Source organism: Bufo bufo, chromosome 6 (genome assembly GCF_905171765.1).
Source record: "Bufo bufo chromosome 6, aBufBuf1.1, whole genome shotgun sequence".
NCBI classification, from domain to species: Eukaryota; Metazoa; Chordata; class Amphibia; order Anura; family Bufonidae; genus Bufo; species Bufo bufo.
This window is the reverse complement of record NC_053394.1, coordinates 327,552,409-327,574,530: the sequence shown is the minus strand read 5'-3', so window position 1 is coordinate 327,574,530 and position 22,122 is coordinate 327,552,409. Positions and strand designations below refer to the sequence as shown.

General features: G+C 43.3%; 1 protein-coding gene across 4 annotated transcripts in view; it reads right to left on the bottom strand.

The window, feature by feature from the left end:
* CPNE1 (copine 1) overlaps window positions 1–22,122 on the bottom strand; it is a 138,213-nt gene that overhangs the window by 19,400 nt on the left and 96,691 nt on the right. For all 4 annotated transcript variants that reach the window (XM_040434800.1, XM_040434799.1, XM_040434801.1 and 1 more), the window contains 6 exons: window positions 21,156–21,284; window positions 16,856–17,035; window positions 16,332–16,406; window positions 14,325–14,396; window positions 1,565–1,648; window positions 930–1,019 (listed from right to left, as the gene is read on the bottom strand). In XM_040434800.1, the coding sequence (XP_040290734.1) occupies window positions 930–1,019; window positions 1,565–1,648; window positions 14,325–14,396; window positions 16,332–16,406; window positions 16,856–17,035; window positions 21,156–21,284 (630 nt within the window). The remainder of the gene's footprint in view (window positions 1–929; window positions 1,020–1,564; window positions 1,649–14,324; window positions 14,397–16,331; window positions 16,407–16,855; window positions 17,036–21,155; window positions 21,285–22,122) is intronic.

Genomic DNA, 22,122 nt, shown 5'->3' with positions numbered 1-22,122 from the left:
AGAAAGGATACAAAGGAGGCAATTATACATGGAAAGAATGGGAACCATTATACAATAACAAGGGGGCCACAAGAATAACCATACAGAGGGTGCCCTAATAATAATATTATTATTATGGCCCCCTGTGTATTAATAATGATAATATCTGGGCCCCCCCTGTATTATTATTCTAATGGATCCCTCTGTATTAATTTAATGGCCCCCTGTGTAGTATTATTATTATTATTATTATTATTATTAATACACAGGGGGCCATTAAATTAATACAGAGGGATCCATTAGAATAATAATACAGAGGGGGCCCAGATATTATCATTATTAATACACAGGGGGCCATAATAATAATAATAATAAAAAATTATTAATAATACAGAGGGACCATTATAATACAGAGGGGGAGGGGACCATAATAATAATACAGAGGGGGCCATAATTGGCTTGCCCTGGGTGCTGGCCCTGACAATCTCGCTCCTGCACAGCTGCTAAGAAAAGCGGAGCAAGAGCAGAGCACATTACGGTACAATATTAGATGTGGTCTACTTCAGCTACAAGAGCAGTGACTGTGCATGCACCGCTACACTTCTGGGTACTGGTGCATGAACAGTCGCTGCTCTGGAAGCGGAAGCAGAGATTCGGCACTTTCGGCCCTTCTCTAAAAACCGCCACAGGAGCGAGATTGTCAGGACCATGCGAGAAGTTGAGAAGCTGAAGAACCGTGGTTGATGAGACAAATCAATTTGCTCATCACTAATTTAAGGTCTAGCGTACTTTCACAATTCTGCTTAATTGCCTGAAAGCTATGGGTCACATTTAAGGATAATTAGCCCTTATGCGGCTCCTACCCCTAAGAATGTTCACTCTTGACAAATAGCTACAGTAATTAATCTTGGTGAAATGCCCAGACAGAGCATAGTATTTCTGGTAATTACCTTGATGGGTTTGTTCAAGTCCCCTCCACATAAGCTCTGCAGGGGAACACTGAACTTCTTCCAGCAGGGATTGAGATTGTTCTTGATAACCTGTAGCAAATGTAAGAGGATTACAAAACAGAATGCTGACGAAACAGAAGACATCCTGATGCATCCTGAATGGATCTCTTTCATCTCAGAATGCATCAGGATTAAAAGTTTATTTTTTACAGTATTGAGATCCTTTGCCGGATCTCAATATCGGAAAACAACAACGCAAGTGTGAAAGTAGCCTAAAACAGGCGTTGAAAATGACAAATGAGTTGGGCCTAGTGGCCCACCCATGCAACATCCGATTTACCATGGAAGGCAAGGACTTTCCCCTGTAGCGGTCACTGCAGGGGAAGTTTAGTTTTGCATTACGGCCATTGAAATGACAGCCTTGAGTTTGGCCATGTTCAGCTTATAGTAGGAGATCCTGAATGGGAGACCCCTCTCTATGACATCCATATGCCCAAAAAGGACACATGGATAGCAGTTGTCTTCATGAAACCCTAACTTTCACTGCAGACAACCCAGACATTTAAAGTCTATGCAAATAGTGACAGAATCATATAATAAAAATAAAATAAAAATAAGTAGACATGTTACTGTACCTCCGATCTGTAAGCCAACTGCCAAGATCCATCATCTCCTTGCCTATACAGTTCCAGGAATGGATCAGACTTACCAAGAAAATCCTATAGCGGGATGACAAATTAAAAGTTAAAAGAAGAATCTACTACATAAGAATTAAAGCACACCAACATGGTAGTATGCCAACTTCCACATTTGGTAGTGTATAAAATAACTTAGGAGGCCAACATCGTAGTAAAAGTAGCTTGATAAGTGGTCAAGCGAATGTAATTTCAACTTTAAAATGTGCTTAAAAACAGTACCAGAGGTAGATATTTAGTACTCAGACTACATGTACACTAGTTTAGTTGCCTCTGGTTCCCTATCCATTAGACGTCAGCAGCAAAGGCGGGTTCTGAACTATGATGCCCTACAAGATGCCTTTAAGATTGGATCATTATATTTATTTATTATATTATATATATATATATATATATACATACATACATACATACATACATACATACATACATACACACACACAGGTTCTTCTCAAAAAATTAGCATATTGTGATAAAGTTCATTATTTTCTGTAATGTACTGATAAACATTAGACTTTCATATATTTTAGATTCATTACACACAACTGAAGTAGTTCAAGCCTTTTCTTGTTTTAATATTGATGATTTTGGCATACAGCTCATGAAAACCCAAAATTCCTATCTCAAAATTAGCATATCATGAAAAGGTTCTCTAAACGAGCTATTAACCTAATCATCTGAATCAACTAATTAACTCTAAACACCTGCAAAAAGATTCCTGAGGCTTTTAAAAACTCCCAGCCTGGTTCATTACTCAAAACCGCAATCATGGGTAAGACTGCCGACCTGACTGCTGTCCAGAAGGCCATCATTGACACCCTCAAGCAAGAGGGTAAAACACAAAAAATTTCTGAACGAATAGCCTGTTCCCAGAGTGCTGTATCAAGGCACCTCAGTGGGAAGTCTGTGGGAAGGAAAAAGTGTGGCAGAAAACGCACAACGAGAAGAGGTGACCAGACCCTGAGGAAGATTGTGGAGAAGGACCGATTCCAGATCTTGGGGGGACCTGCGGAAGCAGTGGACTGAGTCTGGAGTAGAAACATCCAGAGCCACCGTGTAGAGGCGTGTGCAGGAAATGGGCTACAGGTGCCGCATTCCCCAGGTCAAGCCACTTTTGAACCAGAAGCAGCGGCAGAAGCGCCTGACCTGGGCTACAGAGAAGCAGCACTGGACTGTTGCTCAGTTGTCCAAAGTACTTTTTTCGGATGAAAGCAAATTTTGCATGTCATTCGAAAATCAAGGTGCCAGAGTCTGGAGGAAGACTGGGGAGAGGGAAATGCCAAAATGCCTGAAGTCCAGTGTCAAGTACCCACAGTCAGTGATGGTCTGGGGTGCCATGTCAGCTGCTGGTGTTGGTCCACTGTGTTTTATCAAGGGCAGGGTCAATGCAGCTAGCTATCAGGAGATTTTGGAGCACTTCATGCTTCCATCTGCTGAAAAGCTTTATGGAGATGAAGATTTCATTTTTCAGCACGACCTGGCACCTGCTCACAATGCCAAAACCACTGGTAAATGGTTTACGGACCATGGTATTACTGTGCTCAATTGGCCTGCCAACTCTCCTGACCTGAACCCCATAGAGAATCTGTGGGATATTGGGAAGAGAAAGTTGAGAGATGCAAGACCCAACACTCTGGATGAGCTTAAGGCCGCTATCGAAGCATCCTGGGCCTCCATAACACCTCAGCAGTGCCACAGGCTGATTGCCTCCATGCCACGCCGCATTGAAGCAGTCATTTCTGCAAAAGGATTCCCGACCAAGTATTGAGTGCATAACTGAACTTAATTATTTGAAGGTTGACTTTTTTTGTATTAAAAACACTTTTCTTTTATTGGTCGGATGAAATATGCTAATTTTGAGATAGGAATTTTGGATTTTCATGAGCTGTATGCCAAAATCATCAATATTAAAACAAGAAAAGGCTTGAACTACTTCAGTTGTGTGTAATGAATCTAAAATATATGAAAGTCTAATGTTTATCAGTACATTACAGAAAATAATAAACTTTATCACAATATGCAAATTTTTTGAGAAGAACCTGTATATAGCAAAAAAGGGCAGCACTCCAGAAAGTAAAAAGTGAAAAAATAATTCTTTATTCACCCATATGGGACATGCGACGTTTCGGCTTGAGAAAGGCTCCTGCATAGAGCAGAAACGTCGCATGTCCCATATGGGTGAATAAAGAATTATTCTTTCACTTTTTATTTTCTGGAGTGCTGCCCTTTTTTTCAATTTTTATCTATCTGGGTTGGCTTATATCCATACTGGGCCAGTTGCACCCGCATCTAGCTGCCACTAGACTTTTTTGTTTTTAGATAGTGATTATATATATATATATATATATATATATATATATATATATATATATATATATATATATATATATATACACATATACACACACATATATACATGGAGAAGGTCAGGCAGCACTCCTTCAAATGCAGCTGTAGTTGTATGGGTGCCCGCAGTAGTCCCTCGATGCAGGACGGAATCAATAGCAAAGAAAATCCGCAGCACTCCTTCAAGTAAAAAAAATGTGTGCAATTTATTCACACATGTCAAAACAGACAACGTTTCGGTCCTCTCACAGAACCTTTCTCAAGTCAAGTGCTTGAGAAAGGTTCTTTGAGAGGACCGACATTCCCCTACATTTATTTAGTGGGGAAGAGGTGGTAAAAAAGTCACTTATCTGTGTTTGTGCAGTGAGTAAAGGGCCGTCAGCATCAATCGCATATTCGATTTTTTTTTGTATGTATTATGTATAAGCTATTCTGGTATTTATATACTGCCAACATATACTGAAGACAGTACAGAGAATGCACACATAGTGATCTTATGACTAGTGTTGGGCGAACATGCTCTGCCGAACACCATTTTGACTCGAGTCTCCTCCTCGCACGTTTAGCCAATAACCGTGCGAGAATGTACTGGCACGCACTGTAATGCCGTAGCCATGTTGGTTACTGGCATTACAGTGATTGGCTGGCCGGAACGCGTCATCGGGTGCTATATAGCACCCAATGACACGTGGTTCGGCTCAGTCAGGGAGAGCTGCAGCACAAGGGACAGATAGTGTAGGGACAGGAATATATATTTTTTTTCAGGCAGGGTTTACTAATCAAATTGTTTTTATTGATCAAATAAAGTTAACTTATTGTATGACATTACATGTCCTCGTCTTTCCATTCACAAATGCAGAATCAGAATAAAGCAGTAGCATATGACAATATCATGGGAAAATCACCATATAGCTGTATACAATGTAAGCATACAATAAAAAGCATAACTTACTTCCAACCCCTCCCACCCCCCTCCCATGCTGCCCCCCCCCATAGATCAGAGCGCAAATATCTCCAAAATATCCTATATTACAACATGAGTATGAGACAACCATTCATTCCACAACTTCTCAAACTTCTGAGGACATCCTCTCCTAGCAAACACCCCCCTTTCCAACGTCAACATATGCACCTTTCTCACAAACTCCTCCGATGTTGGCGGACTCCCCTGGATCCACCTCTGCTCCACCAACTTCCTAGCCACATACAGCAGCCTCCCCACTGCTACCTTTACCAGCTCGCTCCCTCCAATATCAGTCACATAACCCAGCACACATACCGTAGGGTCCTTTTGCAACCTCAGCTCCAGGTTGCGATTAATCAAAGTCAACACTCCGTCCCGGAAACTACTTATCACTGGACAAGACCAAAGCATATGAAGCAGATCTGCTCCTTCCGCCATACACTTTGGACATTTGTCATCAGTTCTAACACCAACGTTCCGTAAAAATACCGGAGTTTTATATACTATATATGTGGATGATGAATAATTGTGAAAACTTGCCATGTTCGCTTAAAGACACTCTGGGAACTACCTCCAGTATATCTTCCCACTGATCTTTAGAAATGTCCCCCAGATCATCCTCCCATTTCCTCATCCTTGTAAGTGGGAACCCTTTTAAAAATTTGTCTAGTAAAAGAGTATATACCTGCGATATCAATCCTCTCTTCCCCCCAACTGGGAGAACCAATTTGTGAACCACATCCATTTTAGCTATAATACAACCTTTCCTCACCGTGACCTCATAGGCGTGCCTCAATTGCAGATACAGATAAAACCAAACCCTGGGGAAATTAAATTCCTGCTTCAAACCCTGAAAAGATTTAAATACATTACCCTCAGTCAGTTGACCTATCCTCTTTACCTCATGAGATTCCCAGTTCCGGAGTCCTGACAGAGATAAGAATTCTGGCAACAAGTTATTGTTCCAGACTGGGGAAAGTTCACCTACTCCACCCACACCTCTAATCTGCTTCACCTTCGCCCAGACTTTCTTCATGAGTTCAATGAGCGATACCTTCTCTCTCCCCACATGCATTCCCGACCCCTCCAGTATACACATAAGGTCCCGACTGCCCAACCAGTGCTGCAGTATCCTTCCAGTCACATCCGGCACCTGGAAGTCAATCCAGCCCTTAAAGTGCTGACACTGGGAGGCTAAGAAATAGATCCAGGCATTGGGAACAGCCAAACCTCCTTCAGTCTTAGGGTATTGCAGCGTCTCCAGCTTAATCCTAGCTTGGCCGTACTTCCAGATAAGATCTCTCCGACAGCCCCCCATTAGCTCTAATTCTCGCCCTGGGGCTCGAGTACAGCACCCTCACCCACCGAATGAACCGCTCACCGAAGCCCATGACTCTCAAGATCCCCCACAGGTAGTTCCACTCAACACTATCGAACGCCTTGGCGGCGTCAAGCGAGAGTAAGGCCCTGTCCCCACAATTATCGGCCGGAATATTCAGGCTAGCATATAATCTGCGGATATTTATAGTAGTCGATTTCCCAGGCATAAAGCCTGTTTGATCCGGGTGCACAATAGTCAGAATCACTCTGGACAACCTGTTCGCCAACACCTTCGCTAGGAGCTTCACATCCGCTGTTAAAAGCGAAATTGGTCTATAAGAATCTGTAAATTTGGGATCCTTCCCAGACTTAGGAATAACTACAATGATAGCTTCCTGCATAGAATGTGGTAGTGAATCCGCCTCCAGTGACTGTTCCAAGACCTTGAGCAACTCGGGGAGGAGTACCCCCTGTAACTTTTTATATACCTCCACTCGTAGGCAATCTGCCCCCGGAGCCTTACCATTCGCCATCTCCCCAAGAGCGGCCTCGAGCTCCTCAAGTGAGATCGGCTCTTCTAATCTCTCCCTATCTTCGTCTGACAACACTGATAACTGTGCCTCTGCCAAGAAGGCGGACAAAGCCTCCTCAGAGCTAGAGACAGTGGAAGCGTATAGAGACACATAAAAACTTTTTAGAATTTCTAATATCCCTTTCGTGTCCTGGCTACTATTCCCAGTTCCATCCCTCAGTTCCTGTATACAGGAGGAACCCCTCTGTGCCTGAGAAACGACTGACAGCAGATGACCTACCTTCCCCTCCTCCTCAAAAGATCTTTGGCGGTAAAAACTATATTTCCTCTCTGCGGCCTGCAATAAATGACACCTCAACTGTTCCTGAGCTACCGCCAGCACCTCACTATTAGCCAGAGTAGGGGGGATCTACCAAACACCCGTTCGGCCTCAGCCACTTGTACATGAGCTTTAACATCAGCCTCTCTGGACTTAGATTTATGCTTACTAATTTCTTTTATCAGTACTCCCCTCAAGAACGCTTTCATGGCATCCCAGAAGGCAGGGTTTACTGTTGAAAGGTGTAAGAGACCCAAAAGTCCTTTTAAGGACTATTGTTTTATCTGGCTGCAATATATATGATTAGCGCAACCTGCGTTAAATTGCGAGCAATTGTTTGGCCGCTGTTGACAGTGACACAACCTCTGCTACATCTGTTGTGTTAAATTTGCGCATCCTAAATATCTGTGACATTTAGTGTAATTTATTTGCGCATACACTTACAAAACCTGCGCTACTGTACGTGTGACATACTTGCAAGCATATATACCATTTAATATGCTCAAGGCAAGCAGTAAGAGACGGGGAAGTGGCCGTGCTGCTAAAGGTGTACGCAGCGGCCGTGGCCCTGGGCGCGGTGAAACTGTGCCTGCTGCCAGAGTACAAGAAGCACACTCATCCACGATACCTAGCTTCATGTACTAGTTTGTAGGGCGGCGCAGGACACCACTCTCGAAGTCACACCAGCGCGACCAGGTGGTCGGTTGGATTGCAGCAGATAATGCTTCTAGTCGGTTAAGCATCACCCTGTCTTCCATAAAGTCCAGTCTCAGTAGCCAAGAGTCTGGTCAATGAGGAGGTGGTGGATGATGAAATCACTGACCCAACCTGGGAAGGTGGCAAGCCGAGTGAGGACAGCAGTACAGAGGGGGAGCTATCCGCAGCACCGCAACAGGCTGGAAGAGACAGTGGGGTGGCAAAAGGGAGAAGGCGGGCAACACCAAACAGGCCCACAACTGTTCCCCGGAGCACCCCCTTGCGGCAATCTCATTTGCCAAGTGGTAGGTGTTCCACAGTCTGGCGAGGAAAGTGCGGACGATAAAAGAATTGTCATTTACAACCTGTGCTGTACCAAAATAAGCAGGGGTGTGAACACTAGCAACCTCACCACCAACAGCATGATCCGCCACATGGCATGAAAGCACCCTAATAGGTGGGCCGAACGCCTGGGTGTCTGCGGGTCACACCACTGCCTCCTCTTCCCCCGTGTTATGTGCTGGCCAATCCCCTGCCCAAGAAGCAGGACTGGATGCCTCCCGCCCTGCACCTGGACCTTCACAAGCACCATCAGCTAGCACATCAACTTCTGTGTCCCAGCGCAGCGTACAGATGTCCATACCCCAGGCCTTTAAACGAAAGCGCAAATACCCGACCACCCACCCACAGGCCCTAGCACTAAATGTGCACCATTCCAAATTGCTGGCCCTGAAAATGTTGCCATTTAGGCTTGTGGACACTGAGGCTTTCCGCAGCCTGATGGCTGCAGCCGTTCCTCATTACTCAGTCCCCACTTTTTCCCGGTGTGCCGTCCCCGCCTTACACCAGCATGTGCCCTGTTACATCACCCGTGCCCTGACCAATGTAGTTATTGGGAAGGTCCACTTAACAACTGACACATGGACAAGTGCTTTTGGCCAGGGACTCTACATTTCCCTGACAGCACTCTGGCTGAACGTTGTGGAGGCCGGGAGCGAGTCATACCCTGGGATGGGCACAGGTGCTACCGACACCAAGGATAGCGGGTCATACTTCCATCAGGATTTCCGCCACCACCTACATTAGTGGCTGCAAACCCCCCCTTCCACAGCAACAGGCTGTACTGAAACTAATTTGCTTAGGTGACAAACAGCACACCGCCGCAGAGCTGTGGCAGGGTATAAGGGACCAGACTGAGCTGTGGCTCTCGCCACTCAACCTACAACCAGGCATGGTTATGTCTGATAATGGCCGTAACTTGGTGGAAGCTTTGGAGCTCGGCAAGCTCACACACATACCATGCCTAGCCCACGTGTTCAACTTAGTGGTTCAGCGGTTTCTCAAAATCGACGCCAATTTGCCGGAGCTACTGGTAAAGGGGCGCCGCGTGTGTGCCCATTTCCGAAAGTCATCTACAGCTGCTGCTGGTCTGGCAATGCTGCAGCAGTGCTTGCAATTGCCAGCACACCGACTGTTGTGTGACGTGAGCACGCGCTGGAACTCCAAGTTCCACATGTTGGCCAGGCTTTGTGAGGGCAGTAGTGGAATACCAGCTGCAACATGGTTGTCACCTTTCCAGTCAGCTTCCGCTCTTCACAAGCGACGAGTGAGGTTTTACGCAACTTTGAGGAATCAACACATGGTGAGCGGCAATGCCACTATTATCAGCGTAACCATCCCACTTGTGTGTCTACTGAAACGCTCGCTGCTCACAATGAAGGCGGACGCTTTGCATGTGGAAGAGGTGGAAATGGGGGAATACAGTAAACCGGGTGATAGCCAGACAACCCTCAGTTCGTCTTCTCAGCACGAATTGGATGATGATAAGGAGGAGGAGCAGGAGACGGTTGCCTCCGCTACAGAGGGTAGTACCCATAGCAGGTTTATTCCACCTGTTCAGCGTGGATAGGTAGAAGAGGAGGAAGAGGATGAGGAGATTGAGAGTCATCCTCCTGATGAGGACAGCGAAGTCTTGTCTGTTGGGACTCTGGCACACATGGCTGACTTTATGTTATGCTGCCTTTCCCGTGACCCTCGCTTTATACGCATTTTGGCCAAAACCGATTACTGGTTGTTTACCCTTCTCAACCCCCGCTACCGAGAGAACATCTCATCTCTCATTCCTGTGGCGGAGAGGACTAGCAAAATGGTGCAATCCCAGAAGGTCCTTGGGGATAAATTGCTCCAGAAATTTCCAGCTGACAACGCTGGCGGCAGAGTACGTAGTTCCTTGGGCAACTGAGGAGGGGAGACGAGGGGAACACATAGCAGTTCCAACAGAGGCAGGGCATCACTCTCCAAGGCCTGGGACAGTTTCATGACACCCCGCCAGAACCCTCACCCCGATGTGCGGCCTAGTGTCACAAGGAGGGAAAAGTTTTGGAAGCTGGTGAAGGAGTATGTAGCAAACCGTGTCAGCATCCTCAGTGATCCCTCTGTGCCTTACAACTATTGGGTGTCCAAGCTGGACACGTGGCACAAACTGGCACTCTACGCCTTGGAGGTGCTGGCCTGCCCTGCCGCCAGCGTTTTGTCAAAGCGGGCATTTAGTGCTGCTGGGGGCATGATAACTGATAAGCGCATCCATCTGTCGAAACTGAAAATGCTGACAGGTTGACTCTTATCAAAATGAACAAGGCCTGGATTGCCCCTGACTTCTCTACTCCACCAGAGGAAAGCGGCTGAACATAAAGGCATTCTAAATGTGGCTTTTATGGTGTATTGAATACACTGTATTCCGATGCACTCCTTCCACCACAAAAAAGGGTATATGGTTCAATCTTCTTTTTCTCGTCCTCCTCCATCATTATCAACATGCTTATTAGGCTGCCCTTGCTCCTAATGTTTTAGAGGGTCAGATCAGCAGCAGGCCCTCTCCCCTAATGTTTTAGAGGGTCAGATGAGCAGCAGGCCCTTGCTCCTAATATTTTTGAGGGTCACCAGCAGGCCATCAATCATAATTTTCCAAGGGTGTGTATGATGCCCTCCTTTATGTGTAATAAAGGGTGTATTGGAGTGCCGATTCCTTGTAATTTTTGGCAGCCCTTTCACTTAGTGCATAGGCTTTATGAGTGTAGGAGTCCCACTACCTGAACAATTGTACCACAATGTGAAGGAGGCCCTCCTTTATGTGATATACAGGTTGTATCGGAGTGCCTCTTCCTTGTAATTTTTGGCAGCACTTGCACTTTATATAAAAGTAAATATACAGAGAGAATGTTTTTTAACAATTTTTCCTCTAAAATCGTTTTTATCTTCGGTTTTGTGCGCATTATTGTCAGACTGTAAAAGTGGCGTACTACTCGGAGAACATCATTCCCTATCAGCGACCTGGGAGTCCAAGATGCATCCAGACATCCTCCCCATGCTGTTCCCGAACTATTTCAGTGGTGTTTCCATCAATTTCTGACCTTTTCCTGTGAACCAGACACCCTCCCCTCTACAGAGCAGGGGGTGCCAGGTTTAATGCTCTGGTTCTCTCATCGACTTCCATTGTGCTCTGTAGAGCACAAGAGCATCCCAAAGTGTTCTACTCGAGCACCAGAGCACTTTGGTGCTCGATCAACACTACTTATGACCACTAGGAAATTAAGCTATGCATATCTGTAAGGCACACTGGACAATTATCCAACTCTAGGAAAGCTGTCACTGGGAAATAATTGTGATAATGGTGAAGCTTCGCCCAATAAAAGCATATTCAGCAAATGTCTATCAAATACTTAATAGATCGACATTTGAGAAATCTTTCTGTGCAAACAGGACTTAAAGCCATTGTGTGTGTACAAGAGGAGCAAAACTCTTTTTGGCCATTATATGACTTATATCTTGCATTCAAGCAGTTTACCCCTCTGCTCTATATCCAATTATCAGTTTTCCCTGAGATAATGGGTGGAGACTAGCTTCTACGATGCCTCCCATACACAGCCCACAGAGGGAAGGAGATCCTGCTCCCTTATCTCTCTGTACCATACCCTCATAAGAAACAGCAACGTGGAGGACATGATACAGCAGTACCAAGTAGTATAGATTTGAATCCAGGCCTGGGGTAAGTTGAAGTAGAAGCAGCAACAGCATCTGTAGCTGCTCCCTACTCACTCGTTCCCCCCTCTGCATAGACTTCTATGGGCAGCAGCTGTGAGTTAATCTCTAAGTATACAGACTCCTGCATACAAATTGTATTAGTGAATTGTGAGTGAGCAAAGTAGGAAGCAGGCAGGAGAGGAGTCTGATAAGTGGAAAAATAGGCATTTGCCTGTAATAAGATATATTACGAAGTTTCCCATATTTGCTTGTAGTATTGAATAATATATAGTTTAGCTGAGGAAGAACTGAGTATTTGTAGGAAATTTATTTAAACAATAAGTGACAACGTGCAAGCATCTCTGTATGTTAGGCTACATTCACATGACCCTAATAAACAATAATGGCAGGCTCACAGTAAATTGCATATCAATTTACCAATTAATAATCCATTAAAATACACCTATGAAAACTAAAAGAAATACATTTTTAAAAAGCATATAACTAAAAAAAAACATGATTTAGAAGACACAATGACTTAGGATCCGCAAAAAATACGGATGGCGTCGGTTTGGCATCCATATTTCATCAGGTTTTTTTTTGCAGATCCATTGTAACAATGCCTATCCTTGTCCGCCAAACGGAGACAAATAGGACATGTTCTATCTTTTTTGTGGGGCTACAGAACAGACATACGTATGCAGACAGCACATGGTGTGCTGTCCGCAATTTTTGCGTACCCACTAAAATGAATGGGTCCACATTTTATCCGCAAAAAAATTGACATGTAAACAAAATATGTTTGTGTGCATGAGGTCTTAAGCTCCTATCTTACTGCTAGTGATTGTGCCACTTACAGTAGTCACCTTATACTACAGTCGTGGCCAAAAGTTTTGAGAATTACATAAATATTGGAAATTGGAAAAGTTGCTGCTTAAGTTTTTATAATAGCAATTTGCATATACTCTAGAATGTTATGAAGAGTGATCAGATAAATTGCATAGTCCTTCTTTGCCATGAAAATTAACTTAATCACAAAAAAAACTTTCCACTGCATTTCATTGCTGTCATTAAAGGACCTGCTGAGAACATTTCAGTAATCGTCTTGTTAACTCAGGTGAGAATGTTGACGAGCACAAGGCTGGAGATCATTATGTCAGGCTGATTGGGTTAAAATGGCAGACTTGACATGTTAAAAGGAGGATGATGCTTGAAATCATTGTTCTTCCATTGTTAACCATGGTGACCTGCAAAGAAACGCGTGCAGCCATCATTGCGTTGCATAAAAATGGCTTCACAGGCAAGGATATTGTGGCTACTAAGATTGCACCTCAATCAACAATTTATAGGATCATCAAGAACTTCAAGGAAAGAGGTTCAATTCTTGTTAAGAAGGCTTTAGGGCGTCCAAGATAGTCTAGCAAGCGCCAGGATCGTCTCCTAAAGAGGATTCAGCTGCGGGATCGGAGTGCCACCAGTGCAGAGCTTGCTCAGGAATGGCAGCAGGCAGGTGTGAGCGCATCTGCACGCACAGTGAGGCGAAGACTTTTGGAAGATGGCCTGGTGTCAAGAAGGGCAGCAAAGAAGCCACTTCTCTCCAAAAAAACATCAGGGACAGATTGATCTTCTGCAGAAAGTTTGGTGAATGGACTGCTGAGGACTGGGGCAAAGTCATATTCTCCGATGAAGCCTCTTTCCGATTGTTTGGGGCATCTGGAAAAGGCTTGTCCGGAGAAGAAAAGGTGAGCACTACCATCAGTCCTGTGTCATGCCAACAGTAAAGCATCCTGAGACCATTCATGTGTGGGGTTGCTTCTCATCCAAGGGAGTGGGCTCACTCACAATTTTGCCCAAAAACACAGCCATGAATAAAGAATGGTACCAAAACACCCTCCAACAGCAACTTCTTCCAACAATCCAACAACAGTTTGGGGAAGAACAATGCATTTTCCAGCACGATGGAGCACCGTGCCATAAGGCAAAAGTGATAACTAAGTGGCTCGGGGACCAAAACGTTGACATTTTGGGTGCATGGCCTGGAAACTCCCCAGATCTTAATCCCATTGAGAACTTGTGGTCAATCCTCAAGAGGCGGGTGGACAAACAAAAACCCACTAATTCTGACAAACTCCAAGAAGTGATTATGAAAGAATGGGTTGCTATCAGTCAGGAATTGGCCCAGAAGTTGATTGAGAGCATGCCCAGTCGAATTGCAGAGGTCCTGAAAAAGAAGGGCCAACACTGCAAATACTGACTCTTTACATAAATGTCATGTAATTGTCGATAAAAGCCTTTGAAACGTATGAAGTGCGTGTAATTATATTTCACTACATCACAGAAACAACTGAAACAAAGATCTAAAAGCAGTTTAGCAGCAAACTTTGTGGAAACTAATATTTGTGTCTTTCTCAAAACTTTTGGCCACGACTGTACATTGGAGTCAGTAGGAATATCTGCTGCAACCCAACTTCTTATTCATCTTGGCTGAACAATAGGCAGTTACCTTTTTATCTAGATTCCTTGCTTCCACTTCAAGATTTACAACTCGAGTGTCCTTGATTTCTTCAGCAACGATCTAGTAGAAAAGGGGAAAATATAAATCATAAAAAACCTGGGTGATATTTCCATAACAGCATGTATTTTTTATATTAACTAAACTATCAAGAACTCAAGTCAAGTTTCAAACCTCTTGGTACAATAAACATAATTAAAAATACTTTTTGCTGGGATGGAATTTTCAAGCAGAACTACTCTATCTTCTCAAACTTCTTTACAAATTTAGCAGACACATTATTAGATAATTTCCCTGTGTAATGGTGCCGCCGATTACCCAATTAACAAGTAAAATGTTCATTCATCAGGTGTAAGCATTGTTGATACTGACCACCAGAGTCATTGGCCCTGATTTATCATACCTTCACTCCCAAATTCTGGCACCCAAAAGTTGCTTGCGCTAAATTTTTGCAACTTTTTGCATTTTTACACCACTCACTCTAGTTTTGTAATATGGGTGGAAAAGTGGGTGTGTTTGGATAGGTTAATGAGTTTCACTCCAGATTTATCATTGCGACTTAAAAACTTAAAAAGTCGCAATCTCACTCCAGGAGGTGGGTGGAGTAGGAAAACTGGAGTAGCTTCTGTAGACAGAAGTGTTAGGTTTAAGGACAAGCCAAATTTATCCAACATTAGACCTTTGATCAGGGATGTACATAGAAATCATTAGGCCCCATAGCAAGAATCTGAATTGGGCCCCCTAATTCTGCCCACTACCCACCCCAGGCCCATCCCACCTCCTGCCCTAGCTCCTCCCCTGCCACACCACCATTTGCCAATTCCACCCCATTTGGAATTTTTTGCCCGCTTCCCACTACATTGTATGCCATATTAAAGTACAACGTGTCCTGCAAAAAATAAGCCCTCATACAGCTATGTGAACTGAAAAATAAAAAAGTTATGGCTCAAGGAAGATGGGGAAGAAAAATGAAAAAAAAGAAAAAACCTCCGGTATCTTAAGGGTCAAAGGGGTTATCTAACCCCTATAAGGCTATAACTGTATACAGATATACTGAATACTTATGCCCGGGGGGGGGGAAGGTGCAGCCAATATATGAATACCCATATATGAACTTTTTTAATACTGTGCTGTGCTCGTACTGTGGGCGGCCGGCTTTGCTGTGGCACATTACAGGGGCGGCCTGCAGGCAAGTAGTGTACCACTTGGAACTGAACCAGAGTTCAGGAAATGTTTTTTTACAGTGTAAATCAATTTCTGAAGTTATTATGCAAAGTCTCGCAAGACTTCACGAAGTAAAACCTTTGGCTCATCGGAGCCAATACATTCTAATACTGTACGGAGCGTTCGCTCCGTACAGTATTGAAGCAAAGTTTTATGCTTATCCCTATTAATGAGTTTCACTCCAGATTTGGGTGGAGTGGAGTAGGAAATCTGGAGTAGCTTCTCTAGACAAAAGGTGTTAGGTTTAAGGATAAGACAAATTTATCAAGTAAAGAGACATTTGATAAATTGTGGCATATAGTACCCCAACGCAGACTCAAGAAAAACTGACTTCAAGTTTTCCCCTCATTATAAATCCCCCCCCCCCCCCCCAATGAATCTGTATAGGGAAGAAATGGCTGTAGCAATCGTTTGTCCCCAATGCAGTGAAGGTGAATGTGGTAAGCTCTTGGTGGCAGATGTTAAGAAGGGGTTAAAGGATGATGGGGAGAAAAAAAAACTTCTTTTACAGCTATTTATATTTTTGACTATTGCTACTGATAGCTATATTTTTTTTTACTGTTTAACTTCAGTGCTCCTATCAAGTTGCCAGAAGACATACACGAGAGCTAAGATAACAGTTTGATGACCCCTACATGATGAAAAACACTGGGATATCAGCCAGAAAAAGTATATGAGAGCTGCCATCAAAGCACACTAAATACTCAGCTCACCATCCATTATCTGTGTCGGCATAGACTAATACACATTTTCAGTAGAAAAGTCTAAACTTACCGTTATTGTTCCCTTCCCCGCAGGCTTTCCCTTCTTCAGCGCCAGCGATCCCTTCAATTTCCGATTGGACACAATCTAAAAGCATATCACAAAAACAGGTTTCTTGTATGCCCAATATTCACTCACTCTAACCACCATTATTATTCTTCACATTTAGACGAAGATATATGACATGAATAGATGTGACTGAAAAGAGTACTGAAGGTACGTATATTGTAATATATCTTCTGTAGCAAATCCATTTCTTACATGCACCGTGTCCACATATAAAAGTCAACATAAATTTACACAGACAGGTGTGTGAACAAAACACATACATCTTAAGGTATAGAGCTATAGCATGCATGTACCTCAAACCTGATCCCCTCAATTAAAGGGGTACATTATGTATATTATTATATAAGGAAAAGTCTGCAGTTCCCCAATAGCTATATATTATGTATCATTTCCCTAAAACCAAACAAAAAAATTAAGCGATCTACAGACTATGTCTTAAGATTGCAGGTTAACCCAGCACTGCATACCTGACCAACAGTACACTCGTACCCTCCAAGATAGTCATCATCATTCAGATCCACAGACTTGTTGTCAATGTCGTAAACGCCAAACTTTATGTTCTGCACTTTCTCAAAGTAGTAATCAATGACTGGCTTTGTGGAGAACTCTGGGCTCTGACAGTTCTTGACCCTCTCTGTTCGAGCCAACTAGAGCGAGAAGAATAAAGAACATTATATTCATTTTAACCCAGACAAGAGGATGGACTCAGATTGTAACCTGGTGCAAGATTCCTGTAATGCATCAGCTTTAGTTTATTTTATCCAAAACTTAAAAGACGTCATTTTACAGTGTATGCGAAATGTAAATGGCATCTTTCAAGGGGTTGTCCCACGAAAAATATTCAACAGTTTTCAAACCAGCACCTGGATCTGAATTATTTTGAAATTTCAGGCATTTAAAAATTTAGCATAACCACTGAGTTATTCAATATAATGCATCTGTACAGCGCCACCTGCTGATTGTTTTGTTTCTAATTTCTTTGACCCGCACATGCTCCGTTTCATCCTTCAACTGCCTCCTGAGCTGTGATAGGCAGAGCTGAGACACGCACCCTTAGCTGTGATAGGCAGAGCTGAGACACGCCCCCTTAGCTGCAGCAGAAAAGACACTCCCCTTCAGCCGTCAGCTTGATATAAATCTAGCAGAGCAATGAATGGGGAGATCTCTGGATCCATGTGAGGTACAGGGCTGGTCCTAGCTTTGTTAGAAATAGATTTTCCAGGATTAATGTGGTATTTAACAGGAATGCTCATATACATCCTCCCCATCCTTTTTTTTTACCATGTAAACCAATCCCTCTGGTTTGTTTCCATCTTGTATTCAGCACTTCCTGTTGCTCTACCCAACCAAACCCATGATGCAGTTCTTTCTCTTCCACAGCTCCAGCACTGCCCCTAACACCACCCAGCTAGTTTACAGATCCTCCCATCAGCTAGTTACACAGACATTCCCTATATGTGCCACTATTGCCGCTTTGACACTCCCATAGACATAACATGATGTGGATTTGAATTTCTGGCACAGGCTGCAGAAAGATACCACACCTGTACCTCTTAATAAATTTAACACATTAGGCGCCAACAGATCTTTCACTATATACAGTACTTCTATGAAAGCAAGGACGAATCAATGAAAGGTGTCTGGCTCACTTCACCTCCTTCTCTATGAGATCACCAGCACTGAGAAGAGGGGAAGGGAAGCTACCGAGCATGTAAGTCCACCTTTGAATGCAGGGAATGGTAAATGAGAATGATAAACAGCAGGGGGCGCTACCAGAGAGGTTAATGTAATGCACATAAAGTGTATTACATGTACAGAACAGTCCAAAAGTTTGGACACACCTTCTCATTCAAAGAGTTTTCTTTATTTTCATGACTATAAAAATTGTAGATTCACACTGAAGGCATCAAAACTATGAATTAACACATGTGGAATTATATACATAACAAACAAGTGTGAAACAACTGAAAATATGTCATATTCTAGGTTCTTCAAAGTAGCCACCTTTTGCTTTGATTACTGCTTTGCACACTCTTGGCATTCTCTTGATGAGCTTCAAGAGGTAGTCCCCTGAAATGGTTTTCACTTCACAGGTGTGCCCTGTCAGGTTTAATAAGTGGGATTTCTTGCCTTATAAATGGGGTTGGGACCATCAGTTGCGTTGAGGAGAAGTCAGGTGGATACACAGCTGATAGTCCTACTGAATAGACTGTTAGGCCTCTTTCACACGGGCGTTGCGGGAAAATGTGCGGGTGCGTTGCGGGAACACCCGCGATTTTTCCGCACGAGTGCAAAACATTGTAATGCGTTTTGCACTTGAGTGAGAAAAATCGCGCGTGTTTGGTACCCAAACCCGAACTTCTTCACAGAAGTTCGGGCTTGGGATCGGTGTTCTGTAGATTGAATTATTTTCCCTTATAACATGGTTATAAGGGAAAATAATAGCATTCTGAATAAATTAACTCACCTTAATCCACTTGCTGGCGCTGCCGGCATCTCGTCTGTCTCCTTCTGTGCTGAGCATTCATTCCAGGACCTTTGATGACGTCACTCCGGTCATCACATGATCCATCACCATGGTAAAAGATCATGTGACGTACCATGTGATGACTGGAGTGACGTCATCAAAGGAGACAGAAGCAGATGCCGGGCTCCGTGATCAAGTGGATTAAGGTGAGTTAAATTATTATTTATTTTTTAACCCCTCCAGCGCTGTTTTACTATGCATTCTGTATTCAGAATGATATTATTTTCCCTTATAACCATGTTATAAGGGAAAATAATAATGATCGGGTCTCCATCCCGATCGTCTCCTAGCAACCGTGCGTGAAAATCGCACCGCATCCGCACTTGCTTGCGGATGCTTGCGATTTTCACGCAACCCCATTCACTTCTATGGGGCCTGCGTTGCGTGAAAAACGCACAAAGAGGAGCATGCTGCGATTTTCACGCAACGCACAAGTGATGCGTGAAAATCACCGCTCATGTGAACAGCCCCATAGAAATGAATGGGTCAGTATTCAGTGCGGGTGCAATGCGTTCACCTCCCGCATCGCATCCGCGCGGAATACTCGCTCGTGTGAAAGGGACCTTAGAATTTGTATTATGGCAAGAAAAAAGCAGCTAAGTAAAGAAAAACAAGTGGCCATCAGTACTTTAAGAAATGAAGGTCAGTCAGTCAGCCGAAAAATTGGAAAAAAACTTTGAAAGTAAGGGCTATTTGACCATGAAGGAGAGTGATGGGGTGCTGCGCCAGATGACCTGGCCTCCACAGTCACCGGACCTGAACCCAATCGAGATGGTTTGGGGTGAGCTGGACCGCAGAGTGAAGGCAAAAAAGCCAACAAGTGCTAAGCATCTCTGGGAACTCCTTCAAGACTGTTGGAAGACCATTTCAGGGGACTACCTCTTGAAGCTCATCAAGAGAATGCCAAGAGAGTGCAAAGCAGTAATCAAAGCAAAAGGTGGCTACTTTGAAGAACCTAGAATATGACATATTTTCTGTTGTTTCACACTTGTTTGTTATGTATATAATTCCACATGTGTTAATTCATAGTTTTGATGCCTTCATAGTCATGAAAATAAAGAAAACTCTTTGAATGAGAAGGTGTGTCCAAACTTTTGGTCTGTACTGTATATTGCAATAATACTTCATTTTAAATGCGCTGTTCATCGCAGATCCCTTTAAGGGGAGCAGCACTAACTATACATAGTAAGGAGTAGTGACTGTACAGTAGTAAAAGCTACAAATGATGACAAGTTATTCTAGTTGGGAATCCCTTATTACTATAGCGGGTGTTGATGTGTTCACAAACCCCAATGCAACCCACCTCCCAATGTTATAAGCGAGTAGATGTGGTTAAATGGTACAATAAGGTTATGCTATTAAGCCACCTCATAGATGCTCTCATTTTAAAATCTGTCTTGGGAACATAATTATGTCAATACGTGACCATTGCAGCCGATCTCTGGCCTCTTTGGTGCAGCACTAAGGCCAGTAATTGGCTGCAGGAGTCACATTTTGTTGACATGATGTATGCCATGGCCATATTTGGTTGAGATCCCTCTAGTATATTTTAGCTTTCAGTCTCCACAGGACTTCAGGGGTCAGTTTAGTGGGTGCAATTATACCCGCTAGTTTAGAGTATCTCACAGACATCTTTAAAGTGTAACTGTCATATTTTTATTTTATTTGCTAGTTTATTAGAGCTAGGCATGTATACCCGAGTCAGTCTGTCAATGATTAGCAAAAGATCTGTAATTACCTTATAATAACAGCTTTCATTAATGTCCTCTGTCCCGTTCCACTGCTCCAGTAAAAGACCGTTGCTATGGGTCATCTGTCTCCGGCTAGGAAGACAGAAGGGCGGACCTTCACACTGCATGCCTGCATTAGGCTTCAGAGTGAGGAGGCGTGTCTTTTAGTAATCCAATCTGATTGGCTGGCAGGGAGCTGCTGGCTACAGCAAGTGTGTATGGGAAGTGAGGGAAAGCAGTTTTGGCCTCAGAGAACTGGCAGAGGAGCCATCTTGAGAAGATCCTCATATTGTAAATATTTAAACAGCCGTAACTAAGGGAAAAACTCAAGGAAAACAGTGGTATGTGAAGAAACAAAAGATTGCTTTATGTATAATGCTGCTGCAGCAGTAACATATGCTAAAATTGATTTTTTTTTAATGAAAACATGAGTTACACTTTAAGTCTGTCCTGGACCAGGTGAATGTTCAACAGAAGATATTTTAATGAAAAATGTAACATTTATTGTACCTCTGACCATTTTCCATCACCAATGCTTTGTAGGACTACACATAGTGGATCTGATTTGGATCCTATATCCTTATCCAACAGATCTGAGCAAGAAATGGACAGCTGGATCTTGGTGACACACTGAGCCATCTGTAAAAGAAGGAAGACCATGATAAATAAAGCAGTCACAAATATATATTTGTAAAAAGTCCTTGGGTTTTCAGAATTGGAGCATATTTCATCATTTATAGTCCCCACGATGCTGGAAAAGCTGTGGGGCCACAGCTTCTACACACCGACGAAGCACACTACCACACAGCTCTATTTGGATAGATGGGATTGCTACCGTGCAGGCCCCTTTTTTCCTACAGACCCAGACCGATCAGAATGTTATGCCATATCATTTTATGATGGGAATAAGCCTTAATACAGTCAGTCACCCTCCCTATAAATGGGAACACAGAAGATGTAGAGAAGAATGACATATAAGAAACTGAAAATGTTGGAATCCTCTCAAATTCCTATAGGAGGCTAATAGAAAACCAAATTGGTTCAGTAAACGGACACCTTAAAATGCAGAAATACTGTTTCGAACAGGAAGCAAGGCACAAAGAAGAAAGTTCCCTTATCCCAGAATCCAATTATAAGACTAAATTACATTTCAGAAGAGGAACTTTGTATATTTCTGGCACAGGTTTTTTGGGAAACATGCACAAATGCAGAAGTATCTGTATCAGTAAGGATTTACATAAGCCACATAATAATACGATTCGAGTACAAATGTAGTCCCTAAGAGTCCATCAATCATGTGACCACAAAATCCCCATTATAACTCAGTCAAGCAAATATATGATCTATTATCACTTCCACAAGTTCTTTTATTCCAGTTTTTTGCCCAGGTTAATAGGAGTGAATCTCAAAAGGTTGTAGTTTTGGAACATGACAACCTTATTAACTGTCAAGACACCTCTGCCCGCCCCACCCTCTG